This window comes from Onychomys torridus, chromosome 3, assembly GCF_903995425.1.
Source record: "Onychomys torridus chromosome 3, mOncTor1.1, whole genome shotgun sequence".
Classification (NCBI taxonomy): Eukaryota; Metazoa; Chordata; class Mammalia; order Rodentia; family Cricetidae; genus Onychomys; species Onychomys torridus.
Genome location: NC_050445.1, coordinates 106,604,366 through 106,622,101, shown reverse-complemented (window position 1 = coordinate 106,622,101; position 17,736 = coordinate 106,604,366). Strand labels below are relative to the sequence as shown.

The following is a 17,736-nucleotide window of genomic DNA, read 5'->3' as shown; positions in this document are numbered from 1 at the left end:
AGGCCTGCGGATCTGAATTCAGATCCCCACCACCAACATGAGAGCCAGGTTTGGCAGTGCATGCCTGTAACCTCAGCACCGGGTGGGCGGGCAGTGGGCATTGGAGACAGGATGGTCTCTGGAGACCGTAGGCAGCCAGCCTCATTGAATGGAAGAGCTCCAGGTTCAGGGAGTGACCCGGTCTCCAACAATAAGGTAGAGTAATGGAAGAAGACACTATGTCAGTCTCCAGCACACACTCACATGAATACCCACATAGACACCTCTCCACACACACAGAAAGAGAAATATAGTCCTTAAAGCTGGACCTCAGTTTGAATTACATCAGAATCCCATTGCTCTGGGAGGGGCATCCTATGAGGTGAAGGAGGGGAGCGCAGATGGGTGAAGCTTGGTCCAGACCCACTGGAAGGGCTTGTGCTAACACCAGAATGAATGCAACGGATACAGCAGGTGATCACTGTGCAGGCCTTGAGATGGTAGATGGCTTCTCTTTAAGGCTGGCTCATTTTTACAAGAAAAGGGAAGCCGCCAAGATACAGTTTTGTTGAATCGATTTTCCAGTGTCGCTCCTTTGGCTGTCTAGACCCCAAAGAAGTTATAGATATAGATATGCCTCCCAAACAATTGACAAACACTGGAGCCCTGGAAAAACTTCCCTGGACCCGAAGAATGTCAGCAAGACCATGCATGGCATGTGGCAGAGGTGTACTGACCACTCTGGACTGGGGCCTGTTCCATCTACCCCTTGCTGCCTTCCTCTCTCTGAGAATGTCCTCTACTTCCCCCTGTACTGGGAAACTGAGCTGGAAAAGGAAAGTCAACAGATCCTCCCATGGTTTTCATTCTGTTCATTGTCGCCTGGCAATGTATGTGAGCAGGGGTGAGCTCAGACCTGAGACGACTGCAAGACAACTCAGCCTCTTTGAGGACTGACAAGAAGGAACCTCAGATGAAGGCAGGCCCCAAACACTGAAGGTCGGGCTCCTCCAATCCATGCTACCAAACTGTCACTGTCTATCATCTTTCTCAAACCAGGACCTTTTTTTTTTTTCCTCTCTCTAGAAAAAACACTATCGTACAAAGTAAGCATTTACTTTTTTTTTTTGATTGTAGGGCTCCTAGAGGGCAGGATCAGGTTAAAAGGGTAGTCGTAGATGGGAGGGACTCATACACCAGATTAGAAACCACTGGTTTCACCCTTTCCTTGAAATACATGACCTGATTTCCTCCTGAGAAGCCTTGAGGTAGTATGAATAAGAAATGTCTCCCATAGTATTTGAACACTTCATTCCCAGCTAGTGGCGCTATTTGGGGAGATTATGGAACCTTTAGGAGGAGGAATAATGTCACTGGGGGTAGGCTTTGAGGGTTTAGCCCTGTTTCATTTCCTGTCCCTGCCCCCCCCCCAACCCCCAGCTCTGCTTCCAGTATGTGGATAAAAATGTGCTCAGGCAGATCCCTGCTTCTTCTGCTATGTTACCACGCCTCCCCATCATGATGAACTCTATCTCTCTGGAACTGTAAGCCCAGATAAATCCTCTTCTAGAAGATGCTTTTGCCATGGTAGTGTGTCATATTAAGAGAAAAGTAGCTAGTATAACCCTCCACCTCCCACAGTAATGAAAGGTTGACTTCACTGCCTAGTCCTGGGCTGGGCATGTGATTCATTCCTTCTGGCCATGGAGGTTAATCTAAGAACTGTGAAGTAATCCTAGTCAGGCCAATAAGATTGAATTCTGGACTTTGGGGATGGACTACTGAAAAGAAGCTATCATCTCTTTCTTCTTTATTGGCTACTAAGGGATAGGGCTGCTGACAGCTACCTTATGTAACAGCATCTTCTGTAACTTAGCAACCTGGCTTGGGCTGTGCCCACACCCCTCTCCAAAGCACCTAGCAACCTGTTGGCAACCTGGGCCCCACCTGCATAGTCTCATACCCACTTTAAACAACAGAAATAAGTTACTCCCATAGCAAATGCCTTGAAAATATCCTGTTTCTATTCAAACACATCCAGGAACTATGGGCAAGGGACCCATCCAGCCTGATCAGGTCTGGGTGTATGACAATAAAGGCAATGAGATCTTCGAGTGGAGGGTCCCCTAATTACCATCTTATGCCTCGGCATAACTGGCATGCATATGATTAAAATCAGATGTATTATGGGAAAGGATATGAGGAATGAGCAAAAATTATATAGTCCAAGCCTCTTACTCAAAATAGAGAACCACCTGAATTATACCCCTAGTAACCTAATACCTCTATCTCTCGAACCCCATAGAGAGAAGCCCCAGACAATAATCAGGTACCTTGAGTCCCCTCACTCATGTGGCCCACTGTCAATCTTGACAGTGTATTTCTCCCCTTCTAATCCGTACTATGGCTTTGCTTTTCAATCTTTGCTTTATAATCTGTATGGACTGTTATTCCATTCTTGAGTAGGAGGTCAAGAACTTGGAAACACATGGCACAGGCCTTGACCACTGGTTACACTTGCCAACAAGAGTCTGTATGCCAGTGCAATGACAGCCCCGAAGCATTTCCCAAGTCCTTCCTAGGCTAATCCTGGACGGGGGTCAACGGGGAGGACTCAGGTGGGTTCTAGGCTTTCAAATGCACAGCTCCAAACACCATCGCCCGGGCTTGGGTCCTAGACTGAACAAAAAGGAGAAAGCAAACCAAACACCAGTATTCATCTTTCTCTGCTTCCTGCCTGTGGATGCAATGTGGTCAGCTCCCATGGGCCAGACCGCAGTCCTGTTGCCATGATGTCCCAGCCATGCTGGATAATACTCTGCCACTGTGAGTCAAGGGGACACCTTCCTTCTTTAAGTTTCTTCTGTCATGTGACAAGACAAGTCATTAACACAGAAATTAATGAAAAGATCAGAGCCAGACATTTCCTGAGCATGTCTGAGGCGTGGCCCCTCAAATGGTGCCAAGTAGTTAAGGAGGTGCTGTTTAACTAGTTAACTAAAGGAACTGGGTTAGAGAATGGATAGCCCAGTTACACAGAACAGAAGAACCGTTCCACCCAAGTGCTTATGGAACTAGTTTGCATTATAAGGATTAAAAAGCATTTCAGACATTCCTGGGAGAGGGAGCCAGGCCAGTGGTTGCTTCAGACTGACTCTATTGTTTGTAATAGTTTGCCAGAAATGCTGAAAAAATGGCCCCACCTCCCACCCCGCAGCTACCAATGGCTTCACTTTGAACAACTGAGCTGCCCCTTCTCCAAGTAGGGAGATGAGGCCTGTCCAAAGGTACAAATGACAAATGTACCATGGATGTGATGAAAGGTGGCAAGCCCTTCAGATCTCTCCTTGGAGGAGGCCAACCATGGGGTCGGTTTCTGCTGACGCTGGCACAAATCAGCAGTGATGAAGCTGAAAATCCCACCCACTGCCAGTATTTCACAAGTCAATCTTCCTCTGGCTCCTAGGACCCATTCCCTGCGTCACTGCAGACCTCTGCCCATTTCTTCTCCTAACACGTTGTCTTTGCCTTCCTCTTATTTTGAATACCCTGTTTATGTCCTGGACACTGTACTCTGGACTGCCTCCTAGGACTTCCCATGAAGCCACACTGGCCCTTTGCTAGTTACAATGCCCATAAAACTGCTCTGGCCATCTCATCAAAATGTAGATCAGATGATGTCACCTTGCTCCCTTCTTTGCATGGCATTTTAAAGGCTTTCCACAGCCCTTGGAGGTCTTTCCTTCTTCACCAGGCTTATGGCTATCCTCCATCCAGCCACGAGGATTTCCTTCAGTTCATCCTTTCCATATCCTTCTACCACAGGGCCTTTGCGCATGTTGTTTGTACTGCTCATAGACCTTCCCTTCTTGTATCTCTTTTTCAGGGTGCCCTCCCTGATTGCCCGCCTGCACCAACATTCCTCCTCTGTATACCTCTTCAGTATACCATCCTTACCACCCGCAATTTTATATTGCTCATTTGAATGGTTACTGTCAGCTCCACTAAATTATAGATACAAGCAGAGAAGGTCCAGGCTCACTTTAGCTCAGTAGCACATCCTCAGCAGCATGCATAGGCAGTTGTCCCTACTAATGCCAGCAGTCGCTGATGTCCTATGGGTCCTTGCAGGGTGCTGGGCACTGTTCTAAATTCTTTATAGGAATTAACTCCATTCTCATAGCAACCTTGACATTACAATTTAAAGATGAAGACACTGAAACAGGAATAGGTCAGCCAGCCATGACTTCAGCAGGCTGTTTACGGCCTATGCTCTCATTCAGCCAGCTGCAATTCACTGAGCAGGCGCTCAAGTCCCATCCTACTGGTCTCAGCTCTTGCTGCTCTACCTCCCTCCTGTAGAAAGCAGCTCTTCCTGGACGACGATCCTCAGTTATTCAATTGGGACCATCTCATAGTCTATAGCTCTCCAGTGGTAATGGCTTCTGCCAGAGGCTTCCAGTCCCATCTCTGCCCCACACATGGGAGCCAAATGTAAAACTTAACCCTTGGTGCCTAACTTGCAGTGATGGCCTTATTCCATTATCTCACTTGCTTAGGTACCACCCCTTGGACCATTTGTCCTAGTCTCCCTTGTCTTCCTAAGGCTGGCCAGTCTTGGCCTATTATACCTGACTGCCCCTCTGCCTCCTGCCCTTGGCTTTACCACATACTTGTGCTTATCTGCTTCACCACTAGAGTCAGACCGACACACACAAACCAGCTACTGCAGTGAAGGGAGACCTTGTTTCTTCATATAAAAGCACTGTGCAAATCCCCTGGCCATGATCATGGCCCTTCTTTATGTGTATGAGTACTTTATTTGCATGTATGCCTGCATGACAGAAGAGGGCATCAGATCTCATTATCAATGGTTGTGAGCCACCATGTGGTTTCCAGGAACTGAACTCAGGACCTCTGGAAGATCAGGAAGTGCTCTTAATTGCTGAGCCATCTCTCCAGCCCCGATCATGACCCTTCTTGTGAGGACATGTACCGTGACAGTTAAGAGCATGTGCTTTGCAGTCTGCCACACCTGGGTTCAAGTCTTTGCTATTTGTTAGAATTTAGATAAGAAGTAGGAACTTCTATTAATCTGCAGCATGATGTCAGCATGGACAACTGCTATGAACATTAGTGTCTCATCTGCGAAATAGCTGTAATAGTGACTTATCTCTGAAGGCTGTGATAAGAATAAAATGCGATGCATGTAAAGGTGTCAGCATGTTGGCATGTGATCAGTGGCCTGCTATGATCACCATTATCACAGCTTCTCACATTTGGGAAGAGCAGGGTTAAGGAGCTTCACAACAGTCTCCCATTGGCGTTTACACAGTAGTAACTGTGCCTTCCTGGGTCACTCAGCAATAGCAGAAGGCATGGGCCATGTTTTCCATGGAGAAGAGCTTGCACACTCCCAGTTCTAAACAATCTGGGCAGTGCCAGGGCCCAGATCAGACGCTGGCAAGTGGCTGAGTTGTGCTTTTCTTAAGATCTGTTCAAAAGAACAATGCCATCCACAAAGGACCTTGCTGTCTGCCAGATTAAACACTAAACTTACCCAATAGCCTAAGTTACCTACCTCAGAAAGAAAAATAAATCTATTTTCTTGCACTAAGCTTTGGAGGCATGATCAAGGGGTTAGTAAATTTATCTGTAACTCAGTCTATGATTCTAAGGCTTACAAAATGCATGGATGGTTCAGATTATTGTCTCCTCAAAAGACTACTAAATGTTCTGGCAGACTTCAAATGCATCCCTGAGGATCAGAAACAAGAAGACCAGCTTTCTACATCTTTCAGAGCTATATCTTCAGTGCAGGGCTGTGCGAAGTAGAATGTAAAAAGTCACTTACGTTGTGCTACAAGGACGAATGGGACTGTGCTTGTAGCCATCATTTTTCTACCTTGCTGTCCTGTCTGGTCATCCCATTGGAAAATCACGGGCACACAACTACTTTCTTCACTTTCCTGCTCTATGTGTGGCCCTTTGCTGCTGGGGGAAAGAGGAGGCCACCAGGGCATTTCTACACACAGCAAAGCCACACATTGGTGAGCACCAGGAGAGGGGTGCAGCTCAGTCATCCTACAATGTGTTTTGGAGGAAAAGGAACTGACAAAATACAGTGTCCAGAAACCATTACAGAGGGTCAGATGTATCTCTTGAAGTTAATGGCACCTATCATTGAATTTTCACAAAATGCCTACAAAGGAAGTATTAATAGTCATGAAATCCCGATTTCTAGGAAACCGAGTCTTGAGAATTTGGTGACTTGTTTAAAGCCACAGGAGTCCCCTTAGCAATGAAGTGGAGCTGAACCTGGTAGCAGAGGCCTGCAATCCCAGCTGCTCAGAAGGCTGAATAAGAAGGATCATGACTCAAGGCCTGCGCCTGGGTAATTGAGTGAGACTTAGCTTCAAAACAAACCATGAAAGGAAGAGGAAATGGGGGTATAGCTCATTGGCAGAACATTGGCTGTGCAGGCATAAGGCTCTGGGTTGAACCCCTAGTCACATGTTAAAAAACAGATAAAGGGAAGATCTGAACCCAGAGACCATAAGAGATGTAGCTGGGTAGAGTGCTTTCCCCAGAGCCCTAGGTTCAACCCCTAGCAGCTCATAAACTGGGTGTGGAAACATGCTCCTGGGATCACAGAACTGGGGGACAAGAGAATCAGAAGTTGAAGGTCATTCTTAGCTATATAGTGAGCTTGAGGTCAGCCATGAAACCCTGTCTAAAATAAACAAACAAACAAACAAATAAATATTTTAAGTAAATTAACATTGGAATCATAACTCCCAACCTATTATATTTTAAACTAGTGGCTGAAAATCCATAAAAACAAGGCTTATATTAGAGCTCCGAGGACTGACGGTGGCATTAACCCTGTACACACACCATACACTTACTCTGTCCTCTCGTCTGGCGGAGCTGCCATTAGCTTCATGCAGCTTATGCAATTTAAATTAATGAAAAGGAAATTTAAATCTCAGCCCATTGCTGCTGCACTTGTGACAGCTCATTGTGACTGTCAACTTGACTGCACCTGGAAGTAACTGACACTCAAGCGGCTGGGCGCTCCAGGGAGAAAGCTCTTGATCAGGCTATTTGAAGCAGGAAGGCCCACTCTAAATCTGGGTGGCATCTTTTGGCAGAGGCCCAGGTAAAAGGACATGGAAGAAGGACGCTTTGCTATTCTGCCTGCTTGCCCTGACTCTTGCTGGCCAGTTCTTCTATCCTGTCTGTGTACCATTCCTTCGACAGTGTTAGGACCAGTTTCTTTGGGATTCCAACACAGACTGAAGACCAGCAGCTGTCCTCCAGGCCTTCAGCACTAGATTGGGACCGCTAAGACATCCAGCCTTATGGACAGAACTGGATTCTCTCCACTCTGAGACCACCATTGTTGGACTAACTCAACCACATCCCGTAACCTAGGCTAATACCTCCTGGCACCCCTCCCCCTCCGTGTGTGTGTGTGTGTGTGTGTGTGTGTGTGTGTGTGTGTGTGTGTGTGTGTGTGTATCAGTTCTGTTTCTTTAGAGAACCCTGACTGATACTGGCCTGTGATATCCATTACATTTAATCTTAATTAACCCAATTTTCATTGTTAACACATGGCTACAGGCTACCATATTGAACAGTGCTGATCTTTGGAATCTTTTTTCTCTCAGCCTCATCACACATGGCTCTGTGTTTCCTTTCAGAAATCAGAGGCAGAGGGACACTGTCCACTAGTGATTCTCTGAGAGTCTGGGTATAAACACCCCCTCATCTCTTCCTTAGAAGTGGAGGCTGTGTGTTCTTTCCTGGCCTTTCCCAGACTCCTGCTTGAGGCCCCTGATTTCCTCATAAGGCCTCCTAATGTTATTGTCAGAGCAGACAAAGCCAGAACATCTGTTTTAAGACAATGACACATATCAGAACAGCAAGGAGCTAGACTCCTGGGCTCTGCCTTTGTTGAGCTGTGCTGCAGAAGCCTGGGAAGGTGGCTGAGGAGCTCACGTCTATCACATGTCCCAAGGGCAAGTGGTCTTGCCTAAGAAACCAGCTTCAGATGCTGAAGTACATATTTATCTGTTGTCCTCTTAAATAATTACAGCACATGAATGCTCCCAGGCGGTTCTCACTGCACCGATTGCTTATTTCTACAATGTCAGGGAAGGTGCTTAGTCACCAAAGTCTCATTATTTTTTTCCCATCTGAAACATGGGGGTAAGAGTAGCTGAGCTTTGTCTTCTGGGACAAGTGGGGGGAACACAGTGAGTGAAAAGCATTTGACGATCAAAGGGAAAAACTCATTGTAACAGACACCCTATGACTCAGGCTTTTGTTTGTTGAGGAGGGAGTTTAAGCGGGTTCCACATCTTTTAAAAACTTGTGTTTTTAACTGCTATGAAAGATCTAATCAGGTGGGGGCTCATATGATGGCAGCAGCTGCTGGATTAAGAAAAAGCATGGCTCTGGAGTCAATAAGGCACCTCCTTGTTCACCCCTGAAATGCTTGGGTCAATAGCTACGCTTGGGTGGGAGGGGTCATGCAGGCCCTTCTCCTCCCTGCTGAGCTGTTAGCTACTGATGGCTTTGGAAGGATGGGGAGTCACTATTTTTGGATGTGTGCCCCCCAAACTCCATTGGATGGTCCCGTGCTCATGGTCACTTGGACAGTCCTGGTTAAAGTTCAGTGGGTCTCAAAACAAAACAGAAAGACACAATATGGAAAAGGGACCTACTGGGAGGAGGGGAAGTGAACAGGTATGGGAGGGAGAGGAGAGGTTGGGGCAGGAGAGTAATCAGAATACACTGTGCACATTTATGAAATTGTCAAAGGCCAGATTTAATTAATTTTACAAAGCTGGGTAATTCTCAAACTTTCTGGTTCTGATTTTCCTACTCAGAAATAAGAATAATGATATGTTTCCCTTGCAGTGTTGTGACAACTTAATTAATAGCTAATAATTAATAGCTAATATTTGTGTTGTACCCAGAACAATGGTTGACATGTGGTAGGGTTGGCATGTGGTAAGGACTGTATGCATTAGTTAAAATATTCGTGTTTATGATAACTGGTGGCTGGGGCTGAGCAGCAGCTGAGCCCATCAGATAGGACTAACAGAGTTTACCACCTTTATTCATAGTCCAAGTATGCTTCAATGTCAAAATGGTGTAGATCCCAGACACATCTTTGACTGTGGGACCTGCTATCAAGGTACACCTGTGACTGATTCTCTGCTACTAGAGACAAACACTGAGTACATCCTGGAGCATTCTTATCAAGGGATAGACGTGGCTCTGCTGAATCTTGACTGAAACACTCCTAACAAATGACTCATCAGTTGAGTCTTAAGCAGCACTCTGGCTGGTTTACAGACCCTGATCAGTAAGACAAGCACATAGAATGGGCATGTGGATATTAAAGCCATGGTCCATCTTAGGTAACTATCTTATCTCTACAGCCAGCTGGAAAGCTGTTAGAGACAGTACGCCGAGATGGTCTACCTACATCCTGTCCATTTAGTCAGCTTTCCTCCTCATCTCTGTGTGTGTATATATATATAAAATCTATCTTACATGTTTATTTGTGTGTGTATATATATCAGAAAACCCCTGGAAACTGGGTTCCTCAAGCAACAGTAGGCTGGGGCACTTGCATCCCAGGTGTGTGGTAAATACCACATATTCTTTCTCAATAATGCTAGTAGCCAATATGATGCCTTACCCATGGCCCCATGGCCACCCCTCCAACTTTGTCATACTCCTCCCACATATACACACAATCCCACTCTTTAGCAGCCAAAGGCAATGGTAGGTAGGTATGGTAGGCTGACACATCAGTCTAAATGTCACCAGAAGAAATCAACCTGCCACAGAATGTCCAGAGCTGAACAAGCTGAAGCCAAACCCAGAGGAGACACCATTCCTGATTTGGCTCCTCCCCTTCTACTGGGAGTATCTGCCCATCCCTAAACTTCACATTATCATAGGCATCCAGACTTTGGACTCAGGCTTTCTCTATATTCCATCAAAGAGAGAAGCTATCTAACACTTGGGTTATCCTTCCTCAGCAGCCAGCTGGAGGAGGGCATTGTATAGAAAAACACTGTATTTCCCAGGACCAACCTACCTGTTGCATTCGACAGGGCCAGTGATTCCATAGAGCCACGAGGAGTCTGTTCTGTGGGTGTCATGTCCTCTGTGTATTTCAGGGAACTGAGTGGACGTCGGGGCCGGCACTGCTGTGTAGATATGCCACCTTCTTCTTCTTCCTCCTCCTCTTCCTCCTCATACTTGGGAACTGGGATGCTGCCTCGGGTTTCACTAAAGCTTTGGCTGGACATATCGCTGTAGCTCTCCTGGGACATCAGCCTCCCTGGGTAATAGTCCTCACGGCATTCCTGGATAAAGCTGCCACCATGCCCCTTCATGGCCATTGATGAGCTTCTCTTGGGGTTGCTGAAGTGCTTGGCCCATACGTCAGGCTGAGCTCCTGCTCCCTGCCCTCCGGGACCATAGGAAGTTCTGATGTTGCACTGGCTGAGGAGCTGCAAAGGACTCTGGGATTGGTTCTGCTCCATCTTGTTCCCATAATGGAAGGGCTCATCCCGGCTCCTCCAAATGGGGTCCCGGTTGAGGCTGGGCGTCTGGCTAGATAGGCTCAGGAGATCCATCTGCACTGACAGGGGGTCCACATCAGCTGAGAGCCGGTTAGAACTCACCTGCAGCTGGTTGTGTGGGCTCAGCATGGCCTCCTCTGTTTTGCCTTTGTTCTTGCCGATTTTGGCACTGCGGCGAGACTCTTTGGCTCTGGCGTTCTGGAAGGCCGAATCAGATGAGTCAGAGCCATTGGGGTCCTCCCCGGCACTGCAGGCCCGTGAGCAGAATATCTGGCCCTGCTTTGGGAGGAACGGTCGCCCCAGGAGGGACTTCTTACAATGAGCGCAGCAGAAACAGGTCTCTGTAGCATGCCAGTGTTGGCCGTCGTAGGTCATCTGACCTTGGTCAATCCCTGGGAAGCAAGAGACAGAAAAGAAGCTGAGGAGCTGTATGGAGCCCTACACTACCCCATGAAACATCATGGCAAAAACAAAAACAAATCAAAAACACTGTATCAGTCGCTCACAATCAGGCGATCAGGCGCTGTGCAGTCAGTGCCCACACCCTGTTACAACTTATTCTACTAGTCAGCAGACTTCTCAACTTCCCTTGCTAGCAGCATGGAGAATGTAGATCAGAGCAGCTTACCCATGAATTCTGCCAGAGACACACTTTCCCCAAATAGCAACAGAAGTTGAGCATCTTTAATCGAAAAATCCAAACTCAAAATGCTTCAAAAGACAAAATTTTGGTGTCAACAAAATGCTGCAAGCAGAAAATTCCGTATAATAAAATTGCTTTGTACATAAAAGTATTTAGGGTGTCATATAAAAGCATCTTGAGATTATTTGTATAAGCTCTATACTATAGGAAATATAAATGAATTCCATGTTTAGACTTGTATCCTATCCCTCACGTATCTCATTATAGACATGCATGATTCTAAAGGCTGAACTAATTCTGCTCCCAGACATGTCAGCTAAGGGATATTCAATCTGTGATAGTACTAGCCTGATAAAGCATTTGACTGTTTGAGGTGAGTTTCTACCTGTGTTTCATTTTCCAGATGAGGAAATGCAGACACAGAAGGCTAATGGCTCGCCTAAAGTAATATAGTTAGGCGTCAGAGACCAGAGCTGTACTCAGAAGTCTTGCTCTGAAGTATCCTAACAGTCCTGTCCTCTTTACTCTATTCAGGAACATGCTGAGCTGTCTCAAGAGCCTTCTTGTCCACTGCCAAGGGTAGCCTTGGTTGCTTCTCCACTTTAATTATAATATCATCATGCCACCGTCTTGCACTTACAGGTTTCACAGAAAGTAGTGCTTTATGGTCAGAAGTTTTCATGGTGTCTCCAGGATCTGTGTGATAGTTCTTCCTACTTGGATAGATGGATAGATGACCTGTATAACCACTCATTGTCAATCACAGGGCAGTTACAGCAGCTGCTTGTTGGATGCCATAGTGTGAGTATCTGTTTCTCCTTCAAACTCTATGCTCAATTCCTAATGCCCACCACACTAGTATTAGGAAGTAGGAACTAGTTAGATCATGAAGGTTCTGTCCATATGAATGAATCAATATCCTTGCAAAAGAGACCCAAGGAAGTTTGCTCATCCCCTCTGCAATGTGGGGACAAAGAAAGATGTCAACTCTGAGCCCAAAAGTGGATCTTCTCAGACACCAAATCTGTCAGGTCCTTGACCATGGCCTTCACATCCTCCAGAACTGTGAGAAATGTATGTACTGTTTAGAAACTGCCCAGCCCATGGTTCTGAATAGAATAAGTCAGTGGAAAGGCAAGCAGGGACCTTCAACTCTCAGTGGCAGAAGCCCTGCTTGCTGTTGGTAAGGAAAAACCATGGGTATGTTTGTAAAACACGTCATTCCATTGCACACAACCTGCACCCAATGTCATCAGGAAAGGAGGAGGCACAGTTCCTCCATGGTAGGACTCTGCTGTCACAGTCCTGTGTGCTAGGGAACATCCCTTTACTCTGCTCTTGCTTCTTACTAGTTCCTCTGACCTCTTTTGATGGAAAGAGGGTACTATCCTTGAGGATGCCATCTCTATGCCAAGTCATTAACTTGGGACACTGAAACAAGCCTTGGCATGAATCTTGGCTAAGTAGCTCACAGTGTCTCCTAGTCCTGGGGTCTGGTCTAGGGATAGCTCATAACCAGTAACAGGGCAATGACAGGGTTACCTGGGGCTTCGAAGAGTGATATAATAGGCGATAAGCATGCAGTTGGAGTCCCTGCCCTGGGGACTGTCTATTAGAATATAGATCCTCAGGATTCCCATGGGCAGGAACAGATCTCATAAGACTGCCAGTGCGTGATGATAAAGGTCTCCCCAGGAAAACAGCACTAAAATGAACCTCCACTTTTAGTGGCCAGAGTTCCACAGCCTGGATTTTCAAGGTGTGACTTCCAGACACCTGTCTAGAGATGGGTAAGCCAAGAACCAAGAAGGCAGTGATTGCTGGGATCAAAGTGCTGTAGGGAGCAGTTTGTTCCTAGCCGGCTCTGTTGGCTTTTGTGTTGCTAGAACCCAAGGACAGGTAGGGAGGAGGCAAATTCTTCTCTTAGTAGATGTTCTCCAAGCTGGGGCAGGAAGTGTCTCTTCACTTAGGCACTAATCCTCAGGGACAACAAGAGGAAACTCCATGAGGACAAGAGCTGGTACATGGCAATGGCATTTGAGAAGGCCACTGTGTGACTCTACCCCCCATGACCACCAGCATCCCCAGGGAGGTTGAGGATGGGAAGCTGGGGTGAGGCTGGAAACTGACTTCTCTAAGCTAAGGCTCCAGCTAATGCTTCTGCCCAGGCCTATGGGGGAAGCAAAGGGTTGTATAGGGATGCAGAGAGAGTGATGCCCATCCAGCTCCGGCACTTCCAGGGGCATAAAGTTGCTAGAGCCCCTCTGCTGGGTTTGAATCTTAGTTCTGTGCTTTCTGTCAGTGTGGGTCCAGGTAAGTGGCTTCAACTCTAGGCCTTGCTTTCCCCAGCCCAAGCACAGAGATGAAACTAGGCTGTCATGAGTGACTATGGAGAGGGCTTAGTCCCAGCCTGCTAGCTATTGAAACTGTCTTTCCTTCAGTTTTATTAGGTCTGAAATCCTAGTTTTCTCTTTGCAGAGGGCCACTGCCTAGATGCTGTCCAAAAGCAACCCCTGAGACCATACAGCTTCTCTGTCTTCCTCTGCACTTTTTCTTCTCTGTGTCAAGAGTCTCTAGAGCTCATTTTGGTATCTTCAGCTGCCCAGGATCATTGATGACATGCAGTTATTTGGTGTGGTATCCCACAGCTGTACCTCTGCCCTCTCTACCAGAGAACTTGGAAGGGTGGGTCCTCTGCCCTGTCCACCACTGTGCCTCAAGGGAATGTGCTCAGAGATATCAGAGGAAGGCCAAGCTTTCTGGAATGGGCCTCAGAGGACAGGGTGGGGAAGCAGGGGCAGTGAAGGGGAGGCAAATCACAAAGCAGCCCGGCAGGCCGCTGAACACTGCCTCTGATAAACATCATTGATGTCAGATGGCCCTCTGAACTGCTCCTGAACTCCAAACATCTGGAGAAGGGCTCTGTGTTCAACATCTAAGCATGTCTTTAAAAAAAAATCCCCCCTCTAAGGCCTTTAAGCTCTTCTCTAAAGGAGCATGCATCTGCTGCCACCACAGCCTCATCTGTTTATAAGACTGTTTACTCTGCTACACATAAGCAAGAGTCCTGTTGCCTTGGTAACAGTGGCCTGATGTAGGATCTGCTCTGAGCAGCTGCATAAATGTGGACTATTTGTACAGTATGGGCAGAGGTGTGGCATCGATGGCTGGGGTATACATGATACACACAGGATCTCTCGATCCTAGGGAAATTACATTTTGCAGAGAAGTAGACTTTAAAAAAAAAAAATCAGGGACAGCAACTTAACTATAGCAGCAGACAGACTGCAGACCACAGCAGTCACCTTTTCTAGTAAAATATGGATGGATGCCTTTTATGGATTCAAGAGGAGAGGAGGATGCCAATAAAAGCTGCGGACAGCTGGAAGAAGACAGAAGACAGAGGGCCCGTTTGAGGTACACATGAGCTAGTCATAAACAGAGTTTTCTCTCCCAAGCTTCTGGGAGAAAACTCTAAGTAGTCATTTGTGGCTAGGCCTGTGGCCTCTGTGGAAAGGGAAAGGGCACAGAAAAGCTATCAGAAGGTGGTGTTGCTGTGCGTTAAGTTCCTAACGCTCAGTCTCTCCCACCTGAGTAAGCACTGGCGAGCAATCTTAAACCTGCCCAGTCACAGCCTGGAGTCAATACAATGCACCACACCGTCTCTGCTATGGTCCCACCCACTTCCCCACGTGACTCGCCCAGTTACAATTCAGTTCCCTGTTTCCAAATTCAAAGCACCAAAGAACATCAGCATGTCTGAATGGGACAATCCTGTAAACAGAAAGGTTTCTGGGCACCCAGTCAAGGGTGGCATTTGGTGAGAGGGAAGGGCACTTTGGGGAAAGGGTTTTGCCATCACCTAAGTCCAGAAGGCAATGTTAAATCTTTCATTTCTGATGAAGCCCAGGGAAAAGGCTGCTTCTTTTGCATCCTTACAAAAGCTACAGGGAGCAAAATGGAGTTATGAATGGAAGGTCTCCACATCTCCTCACTGCAGGTGTGACATTGGCAGCTTCTAAACAGTTGTCTAGGAGTTTTGTGATCTCAGAAAGGCCATAGATATTTGTCCATTGTCACCATCTCTCAAACAGTGTTGCTCATTCCCAAGGCACCAGAAGAGGCAAGGAAGGCAAAAGCCTTCTACTGAAGTAGAAGGGCTGAACGAAAGTGGATGATTCTCTTCGCTTCCAATCTGCTACCAATTGGGAGCTCACAGACTGTTTTGCTCTGCCTTTGGCTAGGCTCACTGCTGCTGAGTTTCTAGAAGACACACTCACTGGAAGCCAGTGACCATCCCTCATTACCAAAGGACCTCACCTCCGTTCTTCCCCTTGGCCATTCCTGGTTTTGTCTAAAATGTCCTCCAGGGATATGTTTATTTTCCCCCACATTTTCCTTTTGGGGCTTCACACTTTTCCCTGGAGGTGGAAAACCATAACGCAAAGTCCCACTTGAAGGCAGATCCACAGACAAGTCAGAACTGATAAGATTCCATCTAGAGGAACTGACTTGGAAATTGGTGTGTCAATTCCTTCCTCCTTTTGAGAATGCACATGTTAAGACTAGGTGTGACTGGAGGGACATTTCAATCACCATGTGAAGCTTGTTTGATACCAAAAAGATGCCAATAGAAGGCAAACTGAGCTGAAGCAGAGAAAAACAAAACAACAGGCTTTTTTAAAAAAAAAAAAAAAAAAAAAAAAAACCTTCATCGACCTCTACCTGAAGCCAAATACTCTTTGGCTTTTCTAATAAAATGAGCCAAGAAATTCCTTTTCACTGAAGCTGGTAGGAGTTAGTTTGTTAGCTGTAACCAAAGGGATTCTAACTATGCCAGACACGGGGTGGAGCCCATCTCGGAAGGATCAAGCAGAGCGCCACGCATGGCCTTACCTATGTGTTGGGCACAGGTGTCACAATACTCCGCGTACAGGGACTCGAAGCAGTGGCAACAGTAGGGCCTGCCTTCCTTCATGATGTAGCGCTGGCCGCCCAGCACCGTCTCACACTCGAAGCAGCAGAAGTGTCGCATGTGCCAGTGTCGCCCCTCTGCTTCCGTGCACTCGTCGGCAAAGATGATCTGGAGACAGGAAGCCTCGTGGTTAGTGTCGAAGATGCACTGTGACGACATGCTGGAGAAAGTGAGAGCCCGGAACTACACAGGTAAGAAGGCAGGCATGACCCCCAAACTGTCAACTCTGCATATGTACATAGACTTATTCCACATATCCGCGAGCTCCACCACGTCATCTGCCCGAAGCACATTTAAAATACGGGTGCCACATTTCAGTGGAGAGCGGATGTTCTACCTTGGGGAACATAAAGCAAAATAAAGAATAGCTTCCACACAGCAGCTTCATTTGGCTGAGGCACTGTGTTTTCTAAAATGGGGAATGTCATCTGAATCCTTAGAACTCTCTTCTTTTTCTTCTTGAAAACATAAAATTGGGCAATGCTTGGAAATGCATGGATGTATGATAATAATCTTCAGCTAAGAAAAGTGACTGCTGCTTCCAGATGAGTGACCAGTTGGCCAGCTGGCCATGCTCTTTAACATTTTCCAGTGTGTAGAATTGGTCATCTTCATGTCTAATGCCTTCCTGGCCCTGAGAAGTGTTTTATGTTCTGACCCACCAGAGTTGTTTTAAACTTCAAATCATATACTCCAAAAATTATTATGATGCTATAATAATCAGTTTAGTGTGGTAGTGTGGTATTGCCATAAAAATTAACATATAGATGAATTAATTGAGGGTCCAGGAATTGAGAGAGAGAGGGAGAGAGAGAGAGAGAGAGAGAGAGAGAGAGAGAGAGAGAGAGAGAGAGAAAGAGAATGAGTATGTGTGTATGTACAGCATTTACTTGTCAAAGTTGGTGCTAACACTATACTATGATACAAGAATAGTCTCTAACAAATAGGGCTGGGGCAATTGGAAGTCTCATGCAAACTATCAGTTGAATTCCCACCTCTCACCACAAACAAGAATTAACTGAAAGGGGATCAGTGACCTAATGGGGAAAAGTGATTAAGTTTTTAAAAGAAATTATAGTTGTCAGTCTTCTTGACCTTGGTCTATGCAATGGTTTCAAAGACATGGCAAGACAAATGTATATAACAACATGTAAATAATAGATCATAAGAATGTCAAAATTAAAAACATTTATGCTTTGAAGGATATCAAGAAGAAAGTAAAAATACACAGAGAATGGGAGACCATATAATGTAAACCATGAATCTGACAATGGACTCATGTCAGATCATGTGAGTGACCCTCACAAGTAGAAAAAAACTAATCCAACTGTGAAAAATGAGCAAAGGTTTTCAACCCACAGTTCTCCCCCTAAAATTAATAAACAAGTAGACAAAGGTATTTAAAAGGCACTCAACATTATTAGTGGTTCAAAAATTATGAATTAAAATATCACTGTGGTATTATTTTATACCTATTAGGTTGTCTATAATAAAAAAGAATACAATTGTAAGAATTAAAGAGAATG

General features: G+C 46.1%; 1 protein-coding gene across 4 annotated transcripts in view; it reads right to left on the bottom strand.

Moving 5' to 3' along the window:
- Positions 1-17,736, bottom strand: part of Prickle2 (prickle planar cell polarity protein 2) — a 344,868-nt gene that overhangs the window by 29,273 nt on the left and 297,859 nt on the right. For all 4 annotated transcript variants that reach the window (XM_036180968.1, XM_036180969.1, XM_036180970.1 and 1 more), the window contains 2 exons: positions 16,132-16,318; positions 10,103-10,984 (listed from right to left, as the gene is read on the bottom strand). In XM_036180968.1, coding sequence (XP_036036861.1) covers positions 10,103-10,984; positions 16,132-16,318 — 1,069 coding nt within the window. The remainder of the gene's footprint in view (positions 1-10,102; positions 10,985-16,131; positions 16,319-17,736) is intronic.